Source organism: Macadamia integrifolia, chromosome 12 (assembly GCF_013358625.1).
Source record: "Macadamia integrifolia cultivar HAES 741 chromosome 12, SCU_Mint_v3, whole genome shotgun sequence".
Classification (NCBI taxonomy): domain Eukaryota; kingdom Viridiplantae; phylum Streptophyta; class Magnoliopsida; order Proteales; family Proteaceae; genus Macadamia; species Macadamia integrifolia.
The window spans coordinates 18,058,852-18,070,173 of NC_056568.1; the positions used below are offsets into that span (position 1 = coordinate 18,058,852).

At 35.6% G+C, this 11,322-nt stretch overlaps 1 protein-coding gene across 1 annotated transcript; it reads left to right on the plus strand.

The window, feature by feature from the left end:
• The first annotated feature begins 6,477 nt into the window (after nt 1-6,477).
• Nucleotides 6,478-7,459, plus strand: LOC122057328 (basic salivary proline-rich protein 1-like). Its single transcript, XM_042619379.1, has one exon. It carries the CDS (start codon nt 6,536-6,538, stop codon nt 7,325-7,327), a length of 792 nt encoding a protein of 263 aa, XP_042475313.1. The 5' UTR covers nt 6,478-6,535; the 3' UTR covers nt 7,328-7,459.
• Nucleotides 7,460-11,322: the final 3,863 nt, after the last annotated feature.

Consider the following 11,322-nt stretch of genomic DNA (forward strand, 5'->3'; position numbering starts at 1 on the left):
CATAGTGGCTTCACAAAGTCGCAATAAAAAAACAAATGATCTATAAATGCAACAGCAAATAATAAACACAATTTGGAGAATTTGTTAATACTCATTGCTAGCTTTGTCATATATATATATATATATATACTAGTAAAAATACACGTGCATTTGCACGTGTTGGTAGTCTCTTAATTAAACATTTTCTTAACACAAGATTATTGGATTAATCCATTTGAAGTAAGTTATGAAAAACTTGGTGAGCTGATTTTTCAAAGTTTGTATTTTCTAAAAATAAAATTAAACCTAATTATTCTGAATACAAGAGAGAAAATCCACAGATTAAATAGTGCAATTCCCATAATAGAAAGGAGATGGGAACATAAAACATTAAAAACATATGTATCGTCTTCCTCTATGGAGGTATTGAGAATGGCATAAATTTCACAAATAATTCTCTCATAGCATATAACAATAATACTAATAAACCATAATATTACAAACCATGGAAACTGATTAAGAAAAAACTAATCTCTGATCAAGTCAAAGCGGTGTACGTGAAAACATATTTGCTTTCCGCATCTTCTGGAGATTTTTCCATAATATAGTGCAATAACTTCTCCACCTGAGCTCTATCTTGCAGATTAAATAAATTATATGAGATTAAATGAATTATACTACCTTGTGGATGTGGAGAATCTGAAATTGAGAAATGCAATGCCAGTGATCCAAGAGAAAAAGAAGCTGAAGTTAAGAACTTTTGTGCTACTATAATAGAAAAATAAATAGGAATTTGAAATATTATGAACTATTGTTGTAAGAGACAGAAAATTGAAAAATCGTGGGATATTGTAGTTGATTTTTTGTCTTCTCTGTGGTATATATAAGGAAGGATTCTATTGCATAAAAACTTGTAAAATCAATAAAAGTTTATTGAAAGATACCGTTTTTATGCAAAAAAATCTATCCATAATTATGTGACTATAATTTTGTGGCTATTTTTTTTATCCCTTTAATACGTAATAATTTTAATTAATGATTACTCCACCCTTTTCTCCTTCACGTTCAGAGAGATGAGTGAGAGAAAGATAATTATAGAGAGAAAATACCCCTTCCTCCACATTTAGATTTTGTAAGGGATGGAAAGAGAGATTTTAGGAGCCTTTTTTTTTTTTTTTTTGGTATATCTCTCAACATATTTACCTTTTTAATATCTCCATAATTATTTATTCCCTCTCAATTCTCCATATCTCCTCCACGTTTAGTGATATGAGTGAGAGAAAGAAAATTATAGAGAGAATATACCCCTTCCTCCACATTTAGATTTTGTAAGGAATGGAAGGGGAGATTTTATGAGCCATTTTTTTTTTTTTGGTATATCTCTCTCTATACTTACCTTTTTAATGTCTCCATAATTATTCATTGTTTCTATGAAGAATCTCCCCCCATTATGCTCCACGTTTTTTCCAAAGACGATGAGTGAGAGAGAGAGAGATTTAACGAGGAATAATAGTGGATTTGTTTGGTTTATAATTATATGACTTTTTAATAGTTAATAATTATAATTATATGTCTTTTTAATACTCCACTCTCCCCCTTTCTCCTCCACGTCGAGAGAGAGAGAGAAATATCATATGCCTTTTTTAATCATTTTTAATACTTAATTAATTAATAATTATAATTAATTATTACTCTCTCCTTTCTCCTACACATTTAGAGAGAGAGAGAGAGAGAAATAGAGAATTATGGAGAGTTTATTATTATTAACTTATTTTTTTGTTGGTATATCTCTCTCCATAATTGTTCATTCCATCCCCATTCACCATAATTTTCTCTATTTCTCTTTCCACTCTCCCCCTTTCTTCTCCACATTAAGAGAGGGAAAGAGTGAGAATTATGGAGTTTATTATTATTATTTGATTTATCTTCCATTTTTATGGGTGAGAGGATGAGTGGGTTTAGGGTTTGTAATTATATGCCTTTTTAATACTCCACTCTTCCCCTTTCTTCTCCACGTTATGAGAGAGAGAGAGAAAGAATTATAGAGAGTTTATTATGATATTTGTTTCATATTCAATTTTAAGGGGATTTTGGTCATTTGGGGATTTTTTCGGGTGTCTTTTGGTCATTTGGGAATTTTTTTTGGTAGAAGTAAATGGTTTGTTGGTCATTTTGAAAAAGTATACCAAAGACAGGGAGTACGTACTTTTATATAGTAGTATGATATATAAAAATATTAAAAAGGTAAATATTGGGAGAGATATACCATTAAAAAAAAAAAAAAAAAAAAAAAGCTTCTAAAATCTTTCATTCTATCTCTTACAGAATCTAAACATGGAGGAAAAGAGTATTTTCTCTTTATAATTATCTTTCTCTCACTTACTCTCTCTAAATGTGGAGGAGAAAGGGGTGTCATTAATTATAATTATTCCGTATTAAAGGGATAAAAAAAAATAGGCACAAATTTATGGAGAGATTTATTGCATAAAAATGGTATCTTTCAATAATCTTTCATCGACTTTAAAGGTTTTTACTACATGAAATCCTTCCTTATATATACCACAGATAAGACAAAAAAATCAACTACAATATCTCAGAATTTCTCAATTTTTTGTCTCTTACAACAATAGGTCAAAATATTTCCATTCAATCTTTCTCTTATCCTATTGGTAAAATGAAGATATTTTATTTGGGTTTTTCACTATTTTCGGTCAAAGTTTAATGATTCTCATTCAACCCCAGTATAATCTGGTCCATGCAATTGTAGGTTCAATATGAACCTCTGGAATTAGTCAGGCTAAAAGCTTGGATACTCGTTGTTAACAAAAAAAAAAAAAAGATTTTTTCTTATAATGTATATTTTATGAAAATATAAATATTTCCCATTCACTACCCTTGCAACCAAACAAAGCTCTCAAGAGACGTTCTAATTATCCTTAAATATCAATTGTTATGGTGTATTAGTGAAGCAATCAACTTTTAAACCAAATAGATAAGGGAGTATGGTGGAGAATAGAGAATGGATTGAAGGTCAGGTGTGTGGATAGACCAACGGCTTGGACCATGACTAACAATAATAAACCTCTGACCAATTTATTTCAAAATTTAACAGCTCGTGGGCTGTTTCTTAGCAACTTGACATTTTGTAATGAGTCATTAGCGACAAATCCATCTTTGGTTTTATTATTTCTATTCTTTTTATTTATGTCCTTCAAATTAAACTGGTAAGACCACCTCTTAAAAAGTACTGACCACACGAGGAACCTAAGTACCTAACACTTCAATCAAGGAGAGGTTTTGCACTCTATGGGGGTCAATCGGCCAGTTTGGTTCAATTTATAGTTAGTTGAATTAAAATTTGATTCGGTATTGAATTGACCAAAGTTAAACTATTAAGTTAAATTTTGATTTCAATTTGGTTCCATTTTGGATAAATCAAAATTTTACTAAAACACTACACGTATTTTTTTTTATGTTTTTTGTTTGGCCATTTTGGGGAGCTAACTATCAAAATGAACAAAGTTTTAATGAAACGATGTATTTTTTGGACATTAATGAAAGAAATTTCAGTGAAACAATGCTGATTTTGGATTTTTTCTCCAATTTCATTGTTAAAATATCAAAATTAATGAAATTTCCACGAATTCTTGAACCATGATAAAATGGACTATGTCTAGCTACTATGGACTATGGTCCATGGTCCAAAAAAAAGAATGTGACCCATCGATCAAGTGGGTAAGCAGGCTACCATTCTCAACTCTCAAGTCCCAAATCCCATTACCCAAGAATGTGACCCATCGATCAAGTGGGTAAAGTGGGTAAGAAGGCTACCATTCTCAACTCTCAAGTCCCGACTCCCATTACCCAAGAATGTGACCCATCGATCAAGTGGGCAAGAAGGCTACCATTCTCAAGTCCCAAGTCCCATTACCCACGTTTCATACTTTGACAATCTCAAAACACTAGAAAGTTGAATCAAAATCGCAAATTGATGACACCGTTTCAAATAAATTGTTTTTTAGTCAGAAATGCTTTCTTGTTTATATTCTAAAGTACCCAAGAAATTGAAAACCTTAGACTTGAAAGTTTGAACAAAATGCATAGTTCCCCCTCTGACCATCCTCGACCCAAGGCGGCTGATTTCCCTTTGAGTAGTCCTATTTGTGATTTTAACATCAGGTATAACCCTAGTCTTTTGCTGAAATATATGAACTTCGAAAGCTTTAGTAGGCAGGTCTATCCAACATTTTGGGTGTAGGATGCATTCTAAAATTAAGAAAAAATAAAGAAGAATCGGATTCCAAAGTTTGTCTAGATCCAAAATCTACTCCGAGAATACATGCAAAATACATTCATAGCCACGAAATTAAAACGCTTTTGTTTGTCCGTTTATGCATTTGATAGAATAGAATACAAGAAATTTATTTTTTTAGTTTTTTTGGTGAGTAAGTCCAGTCCAAGCCTAATATAAAACGTTCTTGCATTGTTTATGCCTTTGCAGTAATGGGGGAGGCCGAGAATGACCAAGTCACTAAAGACTAAGGGTGTTGATTTCAAACCAAAATTGTTTATCAAAATTGAATCAAACTGTTTAAATTGAAGCCAGCAATTTGATTATTATTCTATTTGTGGGTTTTACGGTTATTCCTGACTCATATTTTGTAGTATTAGTGGTAGAATAGGTATTTACTATTTAGGCATTTTTCTAAAGGGGGTTGGGTCGGTCAGGTTAAATGAGTCGGTTCTAACGTGCTTCTTAAGTGAGTCAAGTCAGTCATGCACCCAACGGGCTATTACTAATCAAGCCTGTCCAGTTTATTAAATGGTCCGGTTCAAGTTGGGTCAAACCTATCGGTGTAGGCTCAGGATTGACACCCCTACCTGAAACCATGCTCAAGACTCTCAACTCTCAAGGCTTCTGACCTCATGAAAAGTGTTTATTTGGATACTCTACTGTGTCTAAGTTGTTATGTCTCCCAAAGTTTTTCGATTCCATCTATACGAAACTGATATGGCAAACCATATTATCCTTATCAGGCTGATTTTTTAGTTAAAAATAAAACATTTTGATCATATCAACCGATATATTGTTGATGTATTGGTATTGATTACAGCGATATCGATGATGCGTAATGACTGATACACCTGATACTATACCGATATCAAAACCTATAATGCCTCTTGTACAACCGATACTGATATTGAAGCAGTCTCTTGTAGCATGCTCAAGGACTGAATCTAGCAAAAAACACGATTGAGTAAATATTTTGGAAGTGTGGAATAACTCGATAGGACTGTAGTAACTTTTGTTGAATCTGAACCAATCAATTGGCTTTGGAACAACTTGTCTTTGTTCTCTTAATTATATCTTTTGCTAAATTTGATCAATTTTTTTATTTTACGCCTCCAGAGGAGATGATGTTTTGATTTAAAATAGTCGCAACGTAGGAATACAAAAATGCTAAAACATCGTATTATAAACACTTCTATTTTCCTAAATTGATGACATTTAAAAATAAAAAATTTTAAAAAATAATAAATAAAAAAATAAAACCCTAATACGTCCCTTGTTTTCTGGGGAACGGTCTCTAATTTTGGGGCACTGCAAGATAAGGAGCACTAACCAATGGGGTACATATGGGAGACATGTTTAATATTTCCGTTTTTGGGTAGAAGGAGACATGTTTAATACATGTTGGAATTGTGAGGGGTCTCATGTCTCCCAAATCCTCCCCTTTCAAAACCCTAAAAATCACGTATCATAATGAGAAAAAAAAAAAAAAAAACCCTAGCCAGCAATGAAATTCGCCCACAACCCCACCTAAAAACCACATGACGCACAGTACTTAGGATATATAAAACAATTGGGAAAAAACCAGAAACAGAGATCGATGATGCCTGGTCAAAAACGCCTCATAAGTAGAGAATTCAAAATGATTCCCTTCTGATTCTATGGTCTCTTCCCCATTCGACTTTCCTGAAATAGATTTCTTGGATCATTCAGAAAGGTCGTCACCAGCGACTTTACAGATTCCATTTTCCAATTTCCAAAAGTGAGTTTTTCTTGATCATACGGGGCCGTCAGCGACTTAGGCTTCTTCCGACTTCCTAAACTTCCAAGTTCCAACAAATATTTTCTATATTAACCTAGAAAATAGAATATCATTTGAACGGCAACCTCTCTCTCTCTCTCTTTCTCTCTCTCTCTCCCTGTCATTTTTACTGAAACTTCACAGGATGTTTCCTCGTATCAGTCAGAGCTCAGGGGTGACGGTGCAAGTGCTCAGCGTGTAACCCACTAAAATTCCACGTGTTTGAACAATTAAAACCCTTAACTGGTTTCCAAGTCAAATAAAACCCTTTCATAAGCCCTCTTGAGGAGTCTTGATCCTTACTACTTACCATTACTATAAATAGAAAGCCATGACAAGCCCATCTTGTATAACTTTCCTTACAGATCTTCAAAGCAACAAATCCATCTGTAAGAAACTAAACCCACAAGCACCACACCACCACACCACCACCACCAGCACCCCCATTACAGTGACATTTAGAAATGGCTAGAGAACTCAAATCTTCTCCTCAGTTCTTTCTTCTGCTTCTCATCCTCTTCATGACTAGCTTTATCTTCTCCTACACAGAAGCTTCTCGTCCCTTCAATATTTTGAAGGCCTGTGTCCATCCCAAGAAGGAGAACATGGAATTCTTTGATGGCTTGTCTCTTGGAGCAATCAAGGATTCCGGTCCAAGCTCTGGTGGTGGAGGCCACAAGTCCACCAATGCACAAACTATCGGAGGGATTAAAACCAGCGGTCCCAGCCCTGGTGATGGTAACAAGTTCACCAACGGAAAGACTCTTGGAGGGAAAAAGAGCTCCGGGCCTAGCCCTCCTGGTGCAGGTAATGGAATGACTCTTGGAGGGATTAAAAGTTCCAGGCCAAGCCCTCCTGGTGGAGGTAATGGAATGACTCTTGGAGGGAAAAAGAGCTCGGGGCCAAGCCCTCCTGGTGTAGGTAATGGAATGACTCTTGGAGGGATTAAGAGTTCCGGGCCAAGCGCTCCTGGTGGAGGTAATGGAATGACTCTTGGAGGGATTAAGACTTCCGGGCCAAGCACTCCTGGTGGAGGTAACAAGTTCACAACTGCAAAAACACTTGGAGGGATTAAGGATTCAGGTCCCAGCCAAGGTGGAGGCGGCCACAGGTTCAGCAAAACTCAAACCCTTGGAGGGAATAAGACTTCCGGGCCTAGCCCTCCTGGTGGTGGACACGGCCACAAGTCCAACAACGCTCAAACCCTTGGAGGGAATAAGAGTTCCGGGCCTAGCCCTCCTGGTGGTGGGCACTAGTATGTTAAGGGCATGCAACAGTGACTCCCAATAATGTTCCAACTCGGTCCTCTGCCTCACAAACTTCTTTGTTAATTTATTAGTTCATTTATTATTCAACTACGTGAATATTTATACTGTAAAGATATAGGATACACACACAAAAGTCCTCAATGATAGTCAAGGTTGCATGGAGGTGCCCTTAATAGGGACGAATAATTCATTCTTCATTCTTTTTGCAGTTCTGCATCGTATAGATCTCCAATACTTTCAGTTATTCTGTAACTTGTTTTTCTTACTGAGCTTAGTAAATGAAGTTCAAAATTGAATATTTTCCCCATTAAAGGGTATTTTTCTTTGAACTTATCATCTGGTAGTTCAAATATTATATGAGAGAGAGAGAGAGAGAGATGAGCAGTTTCAACATTTCAATGGCACTAATTTCAATTAAAAACTAGAGCCCTTCAAAGCTATGTTTTGGATAACATGAACAATCTACAAGGAAAAAGTTTATGGAGATGCTCCATGTAGAAAGACACTGTTTTATCACACATCTCATGGGGATCATCACTCGGATGGGTCAAGGTAGGCCGTAGGGGTGGCAATGGGTCGTGTGGGGTCGGGTTTGTATTCGTGTCAAAGTTGTCTCAATCCTAACCAACCCTTTTTTTATTTATATATTAGCCTCAATTCACTATAGCATATCATAGTAACATTAGCTTAATAAACCATGCTATATCATGTAGAATTTATGTAATAGGATTTTTTTATTTCTTGGTATAAATATAAGAGTTGTTATAGGTAATGCATAGAAATGCAAAATTCAAAGTAGGTGATTTCCCTTTTCCCATTGTCAAGGAAGAATTCCATGGATGGGGAAAAATGGGGAGGAGGGTATTATTGACTTTGTACAATAAGGAGGGAGGTTAATAATAACCCTAGATGGTTGTACTTTTCTTTCATCCACGGTAGAAAAAATTTCTCTCCTTAATCAAAACATCAATCTATATAAGACCAAGTTTTCCTTCATCTATGGTCAAGAGAGAATCTCTTGACCGAAAGGTTTAGATGGCATGCAAAGATTCAATCATTATGGCACACATTCTCAAACCTATTCCAACTCATTTGTTTATTGTATTGTGTGAACATTTTTTATTTTTTCCAATTTCTATAAATTGTATTAGGTTTCGTGTCAAGTTGTGGATCATGTTGAGAATTAAAACCTAAAGATTAGGAGTCAACAGATTCAATTTTCCTGCTACTAAACCAAATTTTTGAAGTACATAAGACAGTCAACTTCATATTAACCAATGGTTTCGCCATCAAATAAGTTGGTTCCCTTACTTCTTCCGGCCTGTCAAAGGTTGGGATTTAAGATTCCAAGCTAATGACTTTTGGGAGGTGAGCCACCCTGGACTCAAGGTTTTAAGTTGAATTATAAGTGCAAAGCCTTCACAAATCTACAACTCACAGGGCCCACAGACCATGCAAAAGCAACAAATACATCTTAAGGAACTAAGCCCACACGCATTGCCAACCCCACACCACAGAGACATGAGACATTAGACAATTGCTAGAGAACTCAAATCTCCTCAATTATTTCTTCTACTTCTCTTCCTCTTCTGGGCGAGCTTTATCTTCTCCTTCACATAAGTTGCTCATGGGTTCAATATTTTGAAGGCCAACGCCCATCCCACGGAGGAGAATGGGCAGTCGGAGGTACTTGACAGCTTGTCTCTTGGTCTTGATGCAATCAGGAAGTCGGATCCAAGCTCTGGTGGTGCCGGCCACGAGGACTGGATCAATGCTTAGACTGCTCCAAGGAGAGGTGCAGGCCTTGAGTATACCAATGATCAAACCCAGGAAGAGATGAGGAAGGAATACTCTGGGCCGAGCAGCGATTTGGAACACTAAAGTATGTCACCAGCATGCACCAGTGACCCACCCTCAAGTCGCAATTCTGGCATAGGAAATGCCCGGACACAGTTGTGTATGAAAAAGACCTAACTCCTATGTCAAAGGGCATATTCTTTTTCATTTTATTTATTGTTTTATTTATTCAAATACGTGAATAATATTGTAAAAATATAGGATACGCACATATGAGTCAAGTCGGTGATATGACCCTATGGATAGCCGAGTTTTTATGGGTACGTTTAATAGGCACAAAAAATTCATTCATTTTGTAAGTCTGAATCTTATAGATCTCTTAACGAAGTTCTAAAATTGAATATTTTTTCCTCAAGTTCTCTTTAAACTTATCATCTAGTATTTTGATTATGTACAACAGAGAGAGAGAGGGAGAGAGACAAGCAGTTTCAGCCCTAATCCGACTCGTATCTTAATCATGTCAAAGTATCTCAACCTTAGTCCAACCCATTATTAATCCTTTTTATTCGGCTCAACTTGCTATAATATATTAATACCATAATGACTTTAACTTAATAGGCCACATTAAATCATAGACAGTTTATGTCATGTGAGTTGTTTTAGGTATATTATAAATAATAAAAAAAAGTCACAAGAAAAAAATAATAATTTCAAAACAAATGTATAAGAATATATAAATCAAAACACCAATCTATATATTTTATCAATGTTATGGTATTATATATGCGTAACATATTGATGCAATCCTAGAATTTTAGTTTATGATTAATTTTTAATTGTAATTGGTCTTAGTTCTAGGATTTTTTAGTTATTTTCTATTTTTATTTTGGTTGACGGGTTAGTGCAAGCCTATGAACTATATAACAAATTGAATTTGAAATTTCTCTTTTCCGAAGTCTTGAAGAACTTCCTATCAAGAAAATAAAATCTTTGAGAACTAGAAGAGCTTGTATCATGCTAGTTGCTTCCCTTATATCAAACATGAAACAGTTCTACACCACATATAGTCATATACCAATATTAAGCTTCCCGCACATCCTTAAACCTATTTCAACCCATTTGTTTACTGTATCTTGCCAAATTTTTATTAAGTTGAATTTCCCTTAGACAATTCTTATAAATTTCGTGTCATGATCGTGTAAGATTACTATCCGTGTTGAAATTGCCACTTAAAAATTACCAAACTTTTGATGTTGGTGAACAATCAACATCAATAAGCAAAGGTTTCACCCTCATATCAGCCGGTTCCTATGCTCCTCCTAGGTTTTCAAGCAGGGAATAAGGTTCCACGCTTTGACTTTTGGTAGGAGACTTGAGACCTAGGCTTTTTAAGCTGACTTTTTGGAAGAAAGACTAAACCAAAGAAAGAGATCAGATGAATACATGAGAAATGGTTCACAGTTTTTTTTTTTTTTAATAGAAATTTATAGGGTTTTGTTAGTGTGAATCCATTATGGTTGAAAATTTTTATAAGCCTATCACCGAAAGGTCAAACAATTGAAAATAAAAAAGAGAAAAGTGCATCTTCAGTGGTTTCTTGTGGTAATGATGCAATAGGAGTTCATAAAATTTCGTGGGTTCATACTTCACAGCATCATTTCCCCATTAGAAACTCGATGCCTTCGGCTTTGACAAATAAAAATTGGACCCACTCTTGACCGGATTCTCTCCAATGATCCCCTACATGTTCTCTCCAATCCAATGGTTCAGAGATTTACTATCCAAAGACCACAACCACTACCCCATTTTACCTGACACTACTATCCAAACCCAAACTCTAGATACTACTACCCTCTCCCTCATTATCTTGTATCCTTCATCTTCCTCAAGCTTTTGGTGCTTGAAAAATTTAAATGCATGGTTTTGAACTTACGGAAGAAGAGGGGGGTTAATCGTGTGAATATCGTTTGTAATCGCTGTATCGATGTAGTGAGCATTGGGTGGCTGGGAACCACTTGGGGCGTCTGTCCAAATGTTCTCAACCGTTCGATACTCACTGCACCTCACCGCTTGCTGCAGAGGATGTAGACTCGAGGTCAATCGGTTAGAGTCAAACAATTTTTTTCTCGAATACATCATTTTTCATCTTTGGAGCCACCAATCGCTTGGTTGCACTTTTTTTTTTT

Coding starts and splice junctions, on each gene's coding strand:
- LOC122057328 (XM_042619379.1), top strand. CDS start 6,536: ATGGCTAGAGAACTCAAATCTTCTCCTCAGTTCTTTCTTCTGCTTCTC.